At 36.5% G+C, this 17,535-nt stretch overlaps 1 protein-coding gene across 1 annotated transcript; it reads right to left on the bottom strand.

Moving 5' to 3' along the window:
• Window positions 1-8,518: 8,518 nt before the first annotated feature.
• Window positions 8,519-16,817, bottom strand: sar1b (secretion associated, Ras related GTPase 1B). Its single transcript, XM_063895599.1, has 7 exons — window positions 16,565-16,817; window positions 12,891-12,966; window positions 11,410-11,529; window positions 11,241-11,306; window positions 10,880-10,983; window positions 10,417-10,548; window positions 8,519-10,210 (listed from the first exon to the last, which is right to left on the bottom strand). Exons 2-7 carry the CDS (start codon window positions 12,946-12,948, stop codon window positions 10,094-10,096), a joined length of 597 nt encoding a protein of 198 aa, XP_063751669.1. The 5' UTR covers window positions 12,949-12,966; window positions 16,565-16,817; the 3' UTR covers window positions 8,519-10,093.
• Between the last annotated feature and the right edge of the window lie 718 nt (window positions 16,818-17,535).

Genomic DNA, 17,535 nt, shown 5'->3' with positions numbered 1-17,535 from the left:
TGGTTTTGTCTCTAATGTATATTAAAATAATTTTACCACAAAGTGAACCATTAGTTTGGTCTTGAGAACTATTGAAAAATGGCCCCACCATTTAAATAAATCTAAAGCTCCACTTATATATCTGGTTTCCATGAAGCTGGAGTCTGCCTACCCTGAAAGAAAGTTTGTCAAAAGATATGGGAAAGGGAGCATGATGCAAAAGATTCTGTGGTCTGATGAAACAAAATTCAAATGTCCTCAGCGATTCAAATCATGTGCTGGAACTGTGCAGAGCTGATCAACTCTCTAACACCCTTACCTTCATACTTGGACTGGGAGACTCTGCCAGAGGTCTGGAAGAACAATGCGGGTAAATCCCGAGGAGAGACCGTCACTTCGTGCCAAAGACCTGAGAGTGGGGCCAGCACATTTCTCCTCCAACAGGAATCCAAACATACAGCCAAATCAATGTTGGAGTGGCTTCACAACAAGAATGTGAAAGTCCTTCAGCAGCCTCTAAGCCCACATTTGAATCCCAGAGAAAATCTGTGGAATGGCTGTCAAGATTGAGCCATGTCAGCAAATCCAAAAGTGTCAAGCAGATGAGGATATGTTCCTATCACACTTGGTTAAAATTACTTTCATGATGTATACCTTGTTTTATAGGACAACGGTCTCCATGAAGGCCTGTAGGAGTTATATATATTAAGGACATTTGCATTTACGTTTAAATAGGAGAATAGTGTTTGTGGCCGAAAATTATGTTTGCAAATCTCCACATACATTTCTTTTAAAAGACATTGATAGTTCATTTTTATTGAACCAAATATGTAACATTTCTGAGCATTGGAGGACTTTCAATCTTACATGCATACAAAGGTGGTACCCCGTAGAGTAATAATTACACACATGACATGATAGCTATTAAAAGATGCACCTGTTATATTTGGATAATATTCAGTAAAGCTCGATGATTTATTCTATTACAGGGAAACTGGTATAAAGGAGAAACCTATCATGCAGAAAGAGAACATCTGTATATCCACGAGCCCTGCAATTCCAAAAGTATATCCTACAGGATGATTAAAGTAAGTTACTAAAGGAGGTACATTATACATTTTCTCACGAGTTTATGTTGAAACATCATAAAATGCAGGGGGAAATTCAGGGACTTCAAATACATAATGAAGGCACATTAAAAAGAGACTAATCATAGCCATCATAATCTAACCATATCCTGCTCATTTCTATTTGACTACTGTGTCTGCCTTCTAATATTTGATTTGATTCATATTCTCTCTCCCATCTATCTGATTCACACCGTGGAAACAAGCCAAGCAAACAGACATATTCATAATAATGGAAATCAATTTAGCTGCACAAAGCACAGGCACCTGGAGAGACATCCTGCACCTGGCTTTCCTCACAAAGCTCTCATTTTCATTATTTTCCCATTGGGCCCTTTTGAATATCTTTTTTGCAATCTAAATGTTATTTTTCCAGCCAATTGTAAGGGTTTAACTGGCTCAGTCTGCTGTACAGTTATACTTCTAACACACTCTCCCACCGCAACTTTATGCACTTCAAAAAGAGGCTTTGGGTACCCTTTTCTGTATAAATTCAGGGTTTTATTTCCTGTGTCTGCCACGCAGCCCCACACCCTCAGTTGGTGTTTTGATAACAGCAGGATGAAGTTTCAGGGCTGAGTGTGCCAAGGGGATTCAGGCAAACTTTCCCGTGCACCTGCCACAGTGCCTGGTGCTTTTACAAGCAGCAGTTATTTAAGCTGCAGTAGGCAAGAACTTTGTGTAAAAATGCACCTGTGTTAACAGCATAAATCTGAAAGGAAGGCAGCAGTAGAAAATTAGATCACATCTTCCACACTAATTGTAAAACTGCTCAATCTCTGGTGTCTGGTCTTCTTAATGGCACCGTTTACCCTCTCGCAGTCCATATTTTTTGTTTCATCATTGCAATGTCAACTAAGTAAAAACACTTTAAAAGATTATGTTGCAATGTTCATTCAATTGTTCAGACTCAGAAGTAAGTAAATGACTGCTAAACATCATCTGTAAGCCAGAATATTGATCAGAAAGCCATTTGGTAATAGGTGACAGATAAGTAGAAGCAAAAATGGCATTTGTGTCATAAGAGTCTTATCAATTACAATCCCTTTTAATCCTATTGGCTGTACTATAAAGTATTTAAATTAATAATTTAACAATATACAATAATTATGTATATATCACTGGTGCACCCCTTATCTATCCTGACCCTGCAGGTAATTAAAGTAAAACTCTTGTAATTGTATTAAACTTGCAGCTAACCATCCTCCTATTAGCTAGTTCATTAGCTTTCCAGCAAACACACAAGCTCAATGAGGAATGCTAATAAGCTTTGGTGCAGTCCTAAACACACAAGGCTAATAGTTCTTCCACGATGTGACAAGTGGCTGGCAAAGGAAAAAAATGACATACGAAATTTCAAATGTCAAGGCATCCTTTTAACAGCCTTTTGTACTGGCAGCCATTTAATCTGACACATTGTTGAGAAATCAATAGAAAACAGAAAACTGTTTTGATAAACTGTTGGCAGCTGACATCAACCACTGTGAAACCGTGAAATCCACATTCGTTTCAGGACGTCCAGCAAACGACAGAGGAAGGAGGTGGGCGGCTCTGCTCAGGGGGTTAAACAATTCTATCTGTTACAATCTGATAAATTGTCATACACACACACACACACACACACACACACACACACACACACACACACACACACACACACACACACACACACACACACACACACACACACACACACACACACAAAATATTCTTCTACAAGTATCAGTCTTTCCATTAAAATATTCCATAAAATGCACCATAGTTTTGAAAAGCACTTTGAATTGAAAAGTAACCCTATAAATAATCTTGCCTTAACTTGCTGTTCCTAAACTAATACATGTAAAATTAATCAATGCAGAAAATAATAAAGTCAGAATCAAAACTTGTCTTTAAATTACTTAAATGTGTATATGTCTCAATTCAGATGGTATTGTAACAATACATTAAACGTAAATTAAAACTGTTGGTTGATGTCACTTTTAGCAAATCATATTTTCATGGTTGAAATGCACAATCTTAATTACTGAAGTAAGTAGTAACTCAAGCTGTGACATGAATTTGGTAAGTTAAAAGTACAAAATTCACCTTTGAAATGTGTTAGTATAAGTGTAAAGGGAAATAAAGAGGAAATAGTCATGTAAAGTACCTGATTTAGTACAATACTTGAGTAAATGTTCTCAGTTGCATACCACGACTGTACACACACAGTGACAACATACACACACCAGCAGTTCCTCATAGCCCTGACATGAGCACTTGAACTCTCTTTTTCATTCCACCTCCCAGGAGATCCTTATCAACTGCACTAACACATCCAGCACAGGCCAATATTTTCACATACTAGGTGTTGAAAACATCCAGTACAACAGCAGGCTGAAATGTCAAGAGGCCACTGGGGTTTAGTGGGTTCCTGATGAATTATAAGTCATCTAGTTCTTCTTAAAGCAACAAACAATGGACTCAGCAGAGGGCTTGGCTTGAATAAAAAGAAAGACACCAGACACCATGTACATGGAAGATAGTTTGTTTTTGTTGCTCTTGGTCCTGTTCCAGAGCGCTGTGCAGTAAGTGACGAAGCGCTTCCTGTATGAAACCCTTTGCAAATACTTAGCAGAGTCAAATGAGGGTGGAGGCGATGAGGGGTGGAAGAAGGGAGGACTACGAAAGAATAATACCAGATGGCGGGAGAAAAGACCAACTTTAGTTCCATAATTTATATTTGAGTATCAAATTTGATGTAAATGTATTGACCATATTAAAACAAACAATAGTCTAAAAGATCAAGGCAGAAACACAAAAGTAAGATTAATACAAAAATACTGGAGAATCTGAGTAGGATCATCTCTACCTGTGTATAATAGCAACTAAATAAGACATATGCAAAGTTTTTTCAAAAATTGGTTCTTTCTACAGTGTAAAACAAATCTGTCAACATAAAAAAGAACCTGATATTTCTCGCAGACGTAGTTTCTTCTGTGTTTCTTTAACTGCCCAACAACATTGAAGAAATCAATGTTTAAGGTACTGTTGTATGAAAGCAATCATACCCTGAAGAATATTCCTGCTGTGATTATGGATACTCAGTTTCACATTGCAGGTATTGCCTCACCAATATGGTCATAATCACTGCACAAAATGCTCTCTCAGGTCGTCTTGCCATAATAGTTATTTCTTTTCCAAGTTTCTTCCTCTCAGACGTGTTTTTAAGAATGAAAACATTGTGATATTCTGCTCAGATAGGTATGGAAGTCTGTGGACAGCCATACAGTGCTGCCTGTGTTGTGTCATTACACTTGAGGAAGAGAAAGACAGGAGAATATGCACCTGAAACTCATTTACCATCCAGCAGACCACTGTTTAGTTCCCTCTGGTTAATAATTCAACTGAAATGTACTTGCAGGAAACACACAGGATAACCTTAAATGAAGTACATTAGTGAGGAGTTGCATGTTTCCAATAGCATTGTGCAGATTTGATTTCAGGCCCTGTTGAATGAAGAAAAAAACAAGTTTAACCACACCTAAAGGATCAGAGTGAACAAATAAACAGTTTTTATGAGTCAAAGAAAAATATCATCGTGGGAAGAGTGCTGACATAGGGTTGATTGCCTAAAGGCCACACAGCTTTCACAAACAAGGGTGAATAACATCTGAATAATCAACACAATGTACAGAGCCGTGTATAGGAGACAGAAATCTAAATACATTGTCTAAATTGTTTATGCAGGGAGTGAAGAATGTAGCTAAACTTGGTCAGTAGTAGCAACTTAGAAACAATTATGTCAGCCATATTAACTTTGTGTGTAGGATCAACAGTATGTTATTAAATGAAGTACAGTACATTGAATACTTGGAAGATGGAGAGATATCTTCAGCTGCCTTCCTGTGCTGCCCTCTGGTGGCATGATCCACCATTCTTCAAAGGATTTATGCAAGAAAGAATTCAAGGAACCGCTCTAAAAATGCACAAGGAAATATAAGTATGAGACAAATGTATAGGTTTTTCTTAAAATTTAGTATATTTGACAAATCTGTTATACCCCAACTGCCAAACCAAGTTGCACATTGTTCATATTTCTTCTTTGCAACAGCAGTACTTCTAGTGCAAGTTAGGCCCTTGGAGAATAAGCTACCGGAGACATAATGAAATGTTTATCACTTTCTCATCATGTAAATTGTATTCGTAAGTCAACCAACAGTCAAATATTCACAAAATCTCTTTTCATACCTCAACCCCTGTCTCCTCAGACTTTCTATAGCTGTTGGGGACAGCATTTGTGTACAATTTGCATACTATACCTGTGTGTGTGTTCATTGTATTCATGTAGCTGTTTGTGTGCATTGTACACAGTTTGCCCTTTTTCTGTATATATGTTGCCTCATATGTCATGTCTGTCTCTATATTATTTGATGCTAATTGAGGTCCCTGCATGTCGGTGTTGAGCGTGGGCACACATGTTTTGTGTGTTGTGTTTGTGAGTCTGGCAGGGAACATTGTTCCCAGCAGTGGTGAAGGACACATCTCCATGGCCTGTGTACCTTTCCTCACTGCATGCTGCTATAAATAGCTAACAATGTTTTTGCAGTGTGTGTGTAGATATGTGTGTTTATGTCTGTGTTTGTTACTCTCACTTTCACAGATGTTTGCCAAGGGAAGGTGAAAGAGAGACACAGAGAAAAGATTGTTACAGAAGAAATGAGGAAGATACACACACACAATTAAAAAAAATACCACCACCACAACACCATCCTAATACTGTCACTGCTATCAAGTCAATGTAAAGAAAATGAATCAGCAATTATTTGATTACGTGATGTTTCAAGGTTCTCAAATGATTCCATTTACTTATGTTATTATAAATTGAACATTTTGGGATTTTTGTGCTGTTGATTGGATAAAACAATCCCTTTGATGATGTCTCATGATAGTGTTTGAATTGGCTTTTTTCCTGTCTTATAGAGAAAACAATTACTTGACTATGAATGAGCATTGGTGTGTTGCTGCCCTGTAGTCTTCATGCAGAGACTGAAATTCCTATCCAAAATCATCAATGCATGTTTATCCTAAATTACATACAATGCACTCGAGTAGGCCTGAACTGGCATGATAAGAAAATACTCAGTAAAGTAAAAAAAAGCCTTAATTAAGTTGCTACAGTAGGCTTTCATGAGTAAATAAAGCCTCCAAGAATACATTCTACTACTGAGTAAATGTTTTCTCAGTTTCTTTATGTGTTGTACTCTTATTTTGTCATCACCATGGTTATCGCTGTAATCTTTTCCTCATTGACTTTCTCCAGTTGTGAAACAGCGCCTCCATAATTGCAAGTTGTGGTTAATGCGAACCAGTGTGTGTGGTCAAACGCGGTATTGCAGCCTTGTAGTTGAGGCGTTCATCCCAAGACTACCTACCTAAAATGAGCCAGGTGAAGTTAATGTCCTTTGATTAGTATTCGACAATAAGTGAACTCAATTAATGTAATACGTTTCAAGCAGTTAGATGGTCAGTGTCACATTATCGCAACTGGGAAAAACAGTTACACGAAATGACCAAAGTTTTACAAAAACTGGGAAATGTACAACTTCGATGCCATGGATAACTACATTCTTCGTCATAAGATATTGTGAGTAACATTAAAAGGGACCTTTTTCCCTTTCTGATGTTTAAATGGCCTATGGCTTCCCTGCTAAGTTTTACTTTTTGACTCAATCAATGCAGCTTTGTATTACTACACTGGACAATTAGTACACACCTCTTCTTCTAAGTCAATGCCATGTAAACAGTTGGTAACTAGACTGGAAAACTTTTCTTTGGGGATATTAGTTCACTTTCCCTGCAACTCTCAACCAGAATATCACACGTATTCTTTGCCTGTCAATAGGTTGTTTATGCATTTCATACATGTGCGAAGTACTTATTATTTTGCAGCTCTCATAAAGTTTTATTATATATTAATATTTTTGCAGTAAGTGACCATTTAGATTAGTTTAAATCTAAATAACGGATATTTGTCAATGATGCTGATAAGTTGTATACTTTCAAAATGAGATGATTCTAGTCTACAGTATCTTGATGAGAATGGTGACACTGGTCTCTGCTGCATGATTTAAAGAGGTGTTCTCACTTGAGGGTTATCAGTGAGCTGAAATCGGAAATATCTATCTCTTAAAACGTTCAACAGAAATCTGTAAGTGAATCACATAATTTAGTTACCAGTAGTCCTGCACTGAGTCCTAATTGAATGAAACTTAATTACAGAAAATGACCATGGGCCTCATGTTAGAATATCCTGTAATTGCATTTTCTACTCTTTTTCAAATTGCACATTCATCTGATTCATACTTACAAGTATGGCTCCACCTGAATGTAGGTGTACTTGCAACCTTCATACATTGAAAGTGCCTCAGGAGTGTGAGGGCTTCAGCTCCCAAGAGGAAGTTCTTTATGTCTGGTTGAAGCACTATAAATAAATGAATGGATGTGGATTTCTACTTACTCACATTTCTAAGAAGAATTTTTAGCCATGCTTACGGCTCTAGGGATGGCAAGGTCGGTCTATCAGTTTTTTAACAACTATTTGATGGATTGTCATGAATATGTTGTACACATTTTATATCTCCCTCGGCATGTTGTACTTGCTTTTTTGTTTTACAAGCAAAACTAATGTCATTACCATCAGTTGTACTTTGTGTTAGTAAGCAAATGTTAACATGCTATAAGCATCTAGCTCTAGTCAATGTATTTGGTATTAATGGAAACGTTTAGCACAACATTATTCTTCAAATTTATTTTTCAAAGAATTGAGGTAAATGTACAGCACTTTATTTTACCATTTCATGTGCACCACCTGGTGGCCTGATGGCAATGTGCCTATATTGAAGCAAATTAGCTTTTAAATAACCTCCATTTAACCATCTACATACTGCTATTTAATGCCATACCAAATACACAAGACATTTCAGCTGTCAGTGACGGTGATTAAAGGCTTTATTTGTTTTTACTTTTGTACAGTTTGGAGCTCCTTGTAGTATTTCCATGTGTATTGTACTTTTACTCCACCACAATTTGGAAGGAAATATTGCCATTATTACTTCGGTACAATCATTTCACAGCTGCAGGTATGTTTTCAGATTTTAAAAAAAGCGTTTTAAAGACTATGGCTGAAAGATCAAACCTTTAAACATTGTTGGCTTGTAACCCATAACAAAAAATAAGTGATTATTAAATGATAACAATACCTATGCATGAATATTATTTATTTAATACTTTAAGTACATTTTGCTGATAATTCCGTATTTTAGGTTTGGTGGTATTAAGTGCCGTATTTATACTGTTGAATTTGTACATTAACTCAAATAAAATGAATACTTTTTTCATGGCTAATCTCACAAAAGAAAATTGACAAATCAGTCTGCATTTTGGATCAATGTTAAAGCCTGTTATTCATTGAAAACATTTATTACATTTTTATGATGCAAACAACAGCAAGTCCCACCCTTGTTGAAACAGCTCATCACTTAGTCATGAGGGAATGAAAGAGACAATAAGGGACAGGGACAGAAAAAGTGTGTATTACACGTAATTCCATTGTTTCTGTTAAAAAAAAAAACATGACAATCAGCTCTCATTGTACATTTTGGCATCTTTTCCCCTCCTGTTGTACTCTGGAATAAGGGTCAATAAAAATCAAAAGAACAAGGCATGCATAATAGTTTCTGGTAATGCACATAGATCAAAAGGATACCACTTATAAGTACAAAATCCATGTACGATGTTCATGTACACTTCATATATATGGTCCCTTTCTTATAGGTGTCTGAGGCCTATCTACCTGTTCCCATTGTGGGACTGTGCCCTCCGTTATCTACTCTGGGTCACTAGATTCACCCTGTACAAAGGTCTAGGCCAGAAAATATATCTGTAGGATGGACTTCTTACATTGACGATTACTAGGTGTTACAACCATCTTTCCTCCCTTCACCTCTTACTGCATGTTATCCAGCTATTTGTCCCCAAGTTTCACTTACTTTAATAGTATTCGTCGCATCAACTGATCATTGTGCCATCTACATGATTTCCTCAAACCTTGCAGGGTTATAGCCAGTATTACTCTCTATTAAAATTCTTCATCCACCCGCTTTACTAACGCCCCATGCTTCTATTTTTAAAAAAAAAAGGGGAACCCATTACAGCTTCATGGAATCCATTCAATTCTACTGTGCCCATAAGATAGAAGTCAGGAACAAAAGTATTATTTTCAAAGTAACCTAAAATACACTAAGATAAATGCACTGTTCCATTTTAATAAATGGGTGAAAACAGCCACACATTCATAGTGAGGGCTGTATACGTGTTCACACTGTTTATTTACGGAAATCATGTAAAAGTAAAACAATTTAAAGAAAAAAGGACAAACCAAAATGTGTTGGTTAAATACAAATTTGGAATGAATGACTTTACTGTTACAGAAAAGAAAAGAAAGTGTACTGCAATGTATACAACTATGTTGCTCTCTCGTTGCTCGAAATAAGATGAAGAGGCAGCTGGGATTGTTGATATACCGATGGAATCATGTTCTGATTTACAGTTATAATGAATCTATCATCACACTCAACAGATGGCAGGAAGGGAAGGAGAGAGGAAAGCAAACAACAGACACAATATAGAAAAGATTCATCCGTTAGAATTTGAACACCCTTTGCTGTCGAACCAATGCTATGATACTCCCTTAGAAAAAGACAAAGATGGAAATGTGTGTGTGCACGTACAGGTATGAATTCTGCAAGTGCGGAACCAAATGTTCGACCAATAAAAGTCTATTGGGATCAAGTTGAACTGGTTTCTCTGAAGGTGGAGGCAGACTTGTTTAACCAAACATGGGGCTGAGAATGATGGTACTGGTGGCATTGTTGGGCGTCTTAAGTGGTCAGGTTTAGCTCCCCCCTGATGATGGTGGTGGTGTCGGTGTGTTACGGGGGTTGGCTGCTTTAGTCGATGTACTGGGAGAGCCAGCGGAAGCCCTCGCCGTAGCCCTGCCTCTTCAACACACTGCACATGAACACTTCCAGTGGTCTTGTGTTCAGCTCCTTCATGGCAATTGTGCCCTTAGAGAAAAGCAAGAAAAAAGTCACATTAGATCCACTGGTTGTGTTAATTGAAACCATATCTGACAAATGCTTTTCATCTTCCAATAGTCAAACCCTAAGTCTTTTTTATTCTTAACTCTGGTCAACAATTTAAAAAATCACATTTCTGTATTTAGAACTCTATTTGTCTGATCATAACAATCATTACTGTTGCGTTTACTCACCTTTCCTGTCGTCTGTCCGTACAATCCAAACATCTCTCTCAGCTTCTCCTCGCTGATGGCCTCTGGTCTGTCGATCTTGTTGCCCAGGATCAGAATAGGCACATTTCCAATAGTCTCATCTGTCATTAATGCCTGATAGGGTAGACCATAGTATTACTATGTGGCTTTCATATTTATCACTACCATCATAAAAATATAAAAACTGTCTCCCCCTCAGATACTACTTCAGTATTATTTGCAAAAATACACTTTCCTAGGAACTGACAGAAGAGAATATGAGTTGCATTTGTAAGAAGGCAGACAGTGGATGCTGTGCCTCATTATTCATTTTACAAAAAAGTCATCAAACAATGCTTTGGAATTAATGAGCTATTATGGAGAAGAAAATTAGGAGCTTTGGCTCATTTACAATGGATTTGCTTTTACACAACCAACTGACATTTGTGGTTTAAGTGGTACTTACATCAAGTTCAGCTTTTGATTCGCCCAATCTAGTTAAGTCTGCACAATCCACAAGGAAGACAATGCCATTGATGGCCGGGAGGTAGTTTTTCCACACTCTTCGGGCTGTATGAACAAACAAAACAAAAACATTTAGAGTTTTACACTCCAGTCTGTTTACTTAACTTATATTATTGACAGATTTTGCATTTACTGATTAAAGAGTGATATATGGCACTGGCTTTCCTTTTATTTAGTGAGAATATTGGCACCGCTCAATTGCATTCATTTTTGACAGTGGTACAAATTGGTATCTTAGCTTTATTTACACATACCGTGAACAATAAAGCCCAAAAACATTAGTATACCGAACACACACATACCTTGTGCGTGGCCTCCAAGATCGAAGGTTGTGAAAGTCATGCCAGCAATTGTCAGCTCTTCCGAGGCTGGAGGATGAAAGGAAATGATTATGAAAAGTCACTCTTTTTGCATGGATATCTATCGACGCATCACTGAGTAAGCATGTATGTGAGAGTAGCACCAACTCACTTGGATGTAAAGTTGGCACATGCTGTCCCAATCTGTCATCTTTGAGCATGTGCAGTAGCGTTGTTTTGCCAGCATTGTCCAGGCCAAGAAATACTAACTTGCCGGATTTCTTGTACAGTCCTGAAACAAAACCAGAAGCATTTTAGAAAACATAGCCTGGACGCTAGAAATCTTTTTTCAGATGGGCTGTATCATACTATACAATGCTTAGTCTTTTGAATTTCACACAGAAGGAAAACAGCATGTGAATGTGGGTGATGAGTCAAGTGGTATTGAAGGTCTGTCATGGCTTTCGAAACTTAGTTTTAAATTAAGCATAAAGAGAACAAAAGAGTTGTTACACTAAGCCCTGTTCTCAGACATTCACTGGATATTTACTTCATACATATAAATACTTTGATGCACCAGTGGCGGTGCTCCACCCTCTGATGTTACCTTTCTATTGTCTTTACTTTGTGAACGTTAAATTAAAAAGGCAACTTTGCTGAAAAAAAAGTGTGCAGTTGATTCTGGTTGGTTTTAATTATCTGACGGAATGACATTCAGTCATAGTAATCTCTATTCAAAAAATACAAAACCTCAGATTAACTACATACAGGAGAAAAAGGTTCAACTCACTCCTCCAACATTTTTGACAAGATTACAAGGCTTTGTGTTTACCTGAGTCAGCATACTGAAACCGATTGGATTTGTACATTTCTGACAGAGTCAGCACTACTAGGCATCACCATAACTCACAACAGCACTATGCTACCTGTCTGACCAGGAAAACCGGAACAACTGCTTCACAGGAGGTGCACGAACACAGAAACTAAACAGCTCACATTGGGGAGAAGAGCCGCTGGTCCACTTAACAATTACAATTACACATGACAATAAAGTTGACTTTTTACATCTTCTGTAAATTAAAGATGTGGGGCAGATTTTAAAACATTATGTTCAATTACTTTTCATTGGCAGGGAAAAGACTCAACCATCACTTTGACGCTTCATGCTGGCGTTCACCCAGCCACCCTGACAACGGTTTCAGCTGAGGACAAATCTTTACTGGAAAGGTTTTATAGCATTAAAACATGTAATGTGGCTTAGCAGTTAAGAAGGGGGTGACTACAGAACAGAGTTTCAGATCTGAGTCTGTATGGCACAACGTAAACACGTCTACCACAATAGGGATGTATTTCTAGGAACAAAGCGTACTATTGTGAACAGCACACTGAGCCCCGGTTTTCACTGAACACTTCAGGAATGAGGTGCGAGACAGACCGTAACAATTCAGGTTGTTCTTGTGATCACTAAAGATTATTCAGACTCAACTCGGTCTGATACTATCAACTCTGATCCCAATGCAATACAATAGCTTTGTAGTTCACGACAACACCATTTTGATTAATGATTTAAAATACAAAGCAGTGATTTCTTAAACATTTCAGCAAAGAATTCCTGTTTATTTTAAGTTAGTGTGTCTGATCAACAGTACTTACCTAACAACTGTAGTACGCTATTGAAACCGCTATAAATCCAATCAAATATGAAAGACATATCCGGAGCTGTTGAATCCTGAAGAAAAAAAACAAATGGGGGGAAAAAAAGCAGATGTAAGAAGACATAGGTGTGAGCAAAAACATAGCAAGTAGGTGCGAATAAATATCCTGTCTTGTTATGATACAAATCATCTTATGTTTTTGCCTTTTCCCCCCGAAACGTTCCCCCTGATGAAACATAACTAGGGTTGAGTTGTTAATGATCTTATCCATACTGGTGGTTTCTTCCAATGAACATTATACTGAACAGTAAACAATATCAAAAAAACAAGTGTCAGCATTTAACTGTTGGTGAAGTAAACTTTGTGGAGGATTTGGACAACATCCTTCATCCCCCAGAATACTAATATACAAAAGGTTTCTACAATAGCTGGCATGACACATGCATCTATAATGCTGAAATCTTCATTAAAATGGCAGGCTGTTTATGTTTCCACTCTGCTTCAAAGTTTACACACTTTAAAAGCTCAACTGTAGGGAAACATGGAGGTTTTAGCTTATTATGTAATATTTATATAAACAATATTTTGATGTATAATGTGGGAAAGGGAATAAGTGTGTATATACATTCGCTTATTCCTAAACTATTTAGTCAAAATAATTGTTTCCATATTGATAAGAATAATGTCCTAATGCCAAATTTGTTACAACACTAGATCTAAACCAGAAACTGGAGAAAATGAAGCCTGCCTTAACCCATCAGCAAGATACTGGCGGATGATAAGAACAGAGATACATCCAATGATTAGCTGGTTTCAGTAAGGGTCTTTGAGCAGCAGGACAGGAGATTCAGAGCACGGATCACATGCCCTCCGACAGCGCTTCAATACGCAACATAAGGGTTTTGTTCAACACAGTTAATCTACAATGGCCTAAGAACTTAAACCTGACCTTTTCATGATAAGCAATCCAGATTGTATTTCAGACGAAACAAAATAGCTCTTATATAGGACCAGCTGGAACTGTGGGGCGCTAACAACATCCAGACTTACTACATGCAACAGCGTGTTGCTTTTGATAAAACCAAACTTTAGCTCTGTTCATCTCTTGTTCTAGCTCACTCGAGCTTTTTTAAGTGATTCACTGGCAATGATAATTGGAGAAAAAAGGGGCAAAAAAACTCTTTATAACTAAAGGTCAACCTTTGAATTTACACTCTTGTTTGTTTGCACTTCCCCATAATTCAGAATGTTTGCTTCATTAGGGACACACAGTCTTTTCAAACTTCATCTCAGTTCCTTGCCTTTTTCTCTGTTACAGAGGTAAGTTGGCACCGACCTCTAGCACTAGTTACATAATACTCAAACAACTCTGGGGTTAAAGTATAAAGGTAGCCAAAGGTCAAGACCACGCAAACACAGCTGAACTACACGTCAGCTGCTGCTAAACTCCTGTCCCATATTCTCTCATGCCTGCTTCCATACCTTCTACAAAACTGTTTGCTAGTTTTACAGACTTAAACTCACACGTGTGGCGTGATGCAGCTGTGAATGTAAAACAGTTTGAAAGTAACTAACTACCAGAGACAATAATACGTTCACTTAAGACACATCATTTAAATTTGTGTTGCATTGAGAATGTTTTCCAGAAAGCAGCAGCTGTAACTTGTTTGAAATTACCTTTTGTTGTTGTTTACAAGGTTTCACTCAGCAAAATGACCAAACATGTTACAGTGATAATATATATATTTTTATAAAAAAAAGTGCTGGTTGCATAATTGAGTTCATGGACAATGGACAGGAAGAATTTGGTTAGAAGGGGCCCCAGAGCTAAACTGACCATCAATGAGACATCTCTTATGTATTAAATATATCAGATAAGTTATTGACATTATTTTAGGTTAACTCTTTTTCAGAAGAGGATTCACTAAGACTGAAGAGAAGTCTAACAACACAAAAATCACCAGACTACACATTGTGACGGTTTACCCTAATAACTATCCACCAGTACATAAACTCAAGTACTGTACTTTAGTAAAACATGTAGGTATTTGTACTGATTATTTTCACAATATGCTACTTTATACGTTTATAAATCAACACACATTATTTTATATTATAATAGGTGAAGCTACCCAGTAAAGTATAAAGTCAAATAATAAAAAAAGATACTATACATTTACTCAAGCGGTACTTGAGTACAATTTTGAGATACGTATGCTTTACTTGAGTATTACGATTGTATTGCTACCTTTGACTTCTACCCAACTAAAATGTACAATGCAGAGGTAAAAAGATTACCTTAACAACTTTTATTTAATACCATAAGTTACTTTGCAGATATAAAAACTAAATCAACACTTAAATAAGACTTTAGTTACACCTGGACTTAATTCACAAACCACCCAGCAGTAAATAAAACAATAAGATAATCATATGAAGAAACACATTAAGAATTATGATCAAAACAAATAATATACAGCTCTGGAAAAAATTGAGTGTCCACTCCAAATTTTTCTTATATCTTTTTCTCTACATGTATGGCAGCCATTCCAGTGTCTGCTGAATTCCATCAGAGAAATGTTGTCAGTAGTTGATAGAATACAATTTTTAAAAATGATAATAATTGAACTCAAAGACATACCTATAAATAATAAAACAAGAGAACATTATAATGCTGAAGTGATCTCTTAAGTTTTTCTGCTGCTGTATATCATTCTGAAATGGGTCAGTCTGCATAATTAATACTTTTACTTTCATTATATTTTGCTTTTTTCTTATGCTTTTGTAGTTTAACTTAGGTAAAATGTTGAATGCTGGACTTTTACTTTTAGTTTTACTTTTACTAAAATACAATATCTGAGTACTTCTTTCAACTCTGCTATCCAACATCTACCTCAATTCTTAAATTGCTGAAAAAATATCTGGAAAGGTTTCCTCAAATTCAACATGTTTTACTTAATATGTAGTCTAAAGTTAAACATACCAGTAAAAATATGTTACGGTTCACAAATGAAGTCGTTCACTGACTAGCTTAAGAGAGATTTTCATTCCTAAATTACTTTGCAGATATGGATTAAGGATATAAAGCGTAATCAACACTTAACACTTTAGTTAAACTGTATTAGCATTCCTGCTCTTTGGAAGTTTTACTTTTACCTAAGTACAAGATCTGAATACTTCTTCCACTAAAGATCGGTGTCTGACAGTTTCTGTGTTGAAGATAAAACAAAAGAAGGGTCCAAATATCTGAATAACAATGTCAATGATAGACGCATAATTTAATTGTATCTGTTTAAAGCCAGTTTGAGGCCGACATATAGGGTGGCTAGCAGGAAGCCACTAGCTACGTGTCATATTCTCTGACAGGCGACGTTGCATCAACTTGCTACGTTAGCTAATCAGCCGTTACCTAGATAATTCACCAACCAACACCAGATACTTTAATTTTTTTCGAGTATTTTTGTTCTATTAGTACATTTGAATGTTCAGATAAATACAACAGTGGGTCAACTTCAGTTTATATTCACCCTGAGGCAAATAATAGGCAAGTTAGTCTTAGCAATGCTAACGTAGCACCGTTAGCAGCCGGGATAATTTGCTACCAGAGATGCCGACGGCTAACATAATAAGACTCTTTTTATTTTTCACGAGGATATGTATTTTAACACTTACCCGTTATGTATGTGTAGATTAGTTAACAGAGTGTGTTGGCTCTTTCAGTCATGTAAATTGGTCTCCCGGTTCAGCGAAATACCAAGTCTTCCTCTCCTTTTTCGTGTTTTGTTACTGAGCCACGACAGTGCAATGGCTTCTCAAGCAACTCCCAAAAAAACTCTGTCCAGCCGCTTCCTGTTTATGTTTCACAATCATCTTTCCGGCAGGAGATCTCAAATAAAACGTAGTGTTCTTTATTTTTCATTAAATATTGTCAAGAGGCAAATTAAGGCAAAGGTGGAAGTAGTACTCAGATTATTTACTTAAGTAATATAGCTATATTACAACGTAAAAACACTCAGTTACAAGTACATTCTGCATATAAATGTGTACTGAAACAAAAAAGTATGAACATCGAAATATACATTGAGTATCAAAAGTACTTGTTATGAAGAAAGGCACGTTTTTAAATGATTTTATTAAAAGTATTGGTGCAGTACTGTGGTTATCACTTTTATGTTGTACATGGAAAAGATGGGGTCTATTTAGATACATGTATGGGCTACTGTTTAGCTCTACCTATACAAAATATGATAATGTATGTGTCGATGTATGTTTATGTATTATCCTAAATATTCACAGTAACTAAATACATGAAATACATGTTGTGGATTAAAAAGGTACTTGTGCTTTTCATAAGTACAAGTACCTCCATTTTTTTACTTGAGTAAATTAGTTAGTTACATTACACGTATTAAGGTATAACAAAACAACAACAACCGTGAAACGATTTCTCTCTGTTTGATAGATTAGTTTTTCTAAATATCTTGTAAGTTCACGTTATTCATCTTGTCATATTTTCTAACCTACTAAGACAATCTTATCACACTAGCATAGTTGATCAATTCATTTGTTTGGATGAACCCTTTTATTCTTTTCTTTCCTTGTTTTTACCTTTTCATTTCAATTATTTATTTATATATTTATGA

The sequence above is a fragment of the Eleginops maclovinus genome, chromosome 11 (assembly GCF_036324505.1).
Source record: "Eleginops maclovinus isolate JMC-PN-2008 ecotype Puerto Natales chromosome 11, JC_Emac_rtc_rv5, whole genome shotgun sequence".
In the NCBI taxonomy this organism is placed as follows: Eukaryota; Metazoa; Chordata; class Actinopteri; order Perciformes; family Eleginopidae; genus Eleginops; species Eleginops maclovinus.
This window is presented reverse-complemented; position numbering and strand designations above follow the sequence as displayed.

Bases quoted from the DNA above. Each gene is read 5' to 3' on its own strand.
- sar1b (XM_063895599.1), bottom strand. From the start codon at position 12,948: ATGTCTTTCATATTTGATTGGATTTATAGCGGTTTCAATAGCGTACTA. The intron at 11,307-11,409 runs GTGAGTTGGTGC...TTCATCCTCCAG, and splicing joins TGTGCCAACTTTACATCCAA to CCTCGGAAGAGCTGACAATT. The intron at 10,984-11,240 runs GTATGTGTGTGT...TTGTTCATACAG, and splicing joins TCTTGGAGGCCACGCACAAG to CCCGAAGAGTGTGGAAAAAC.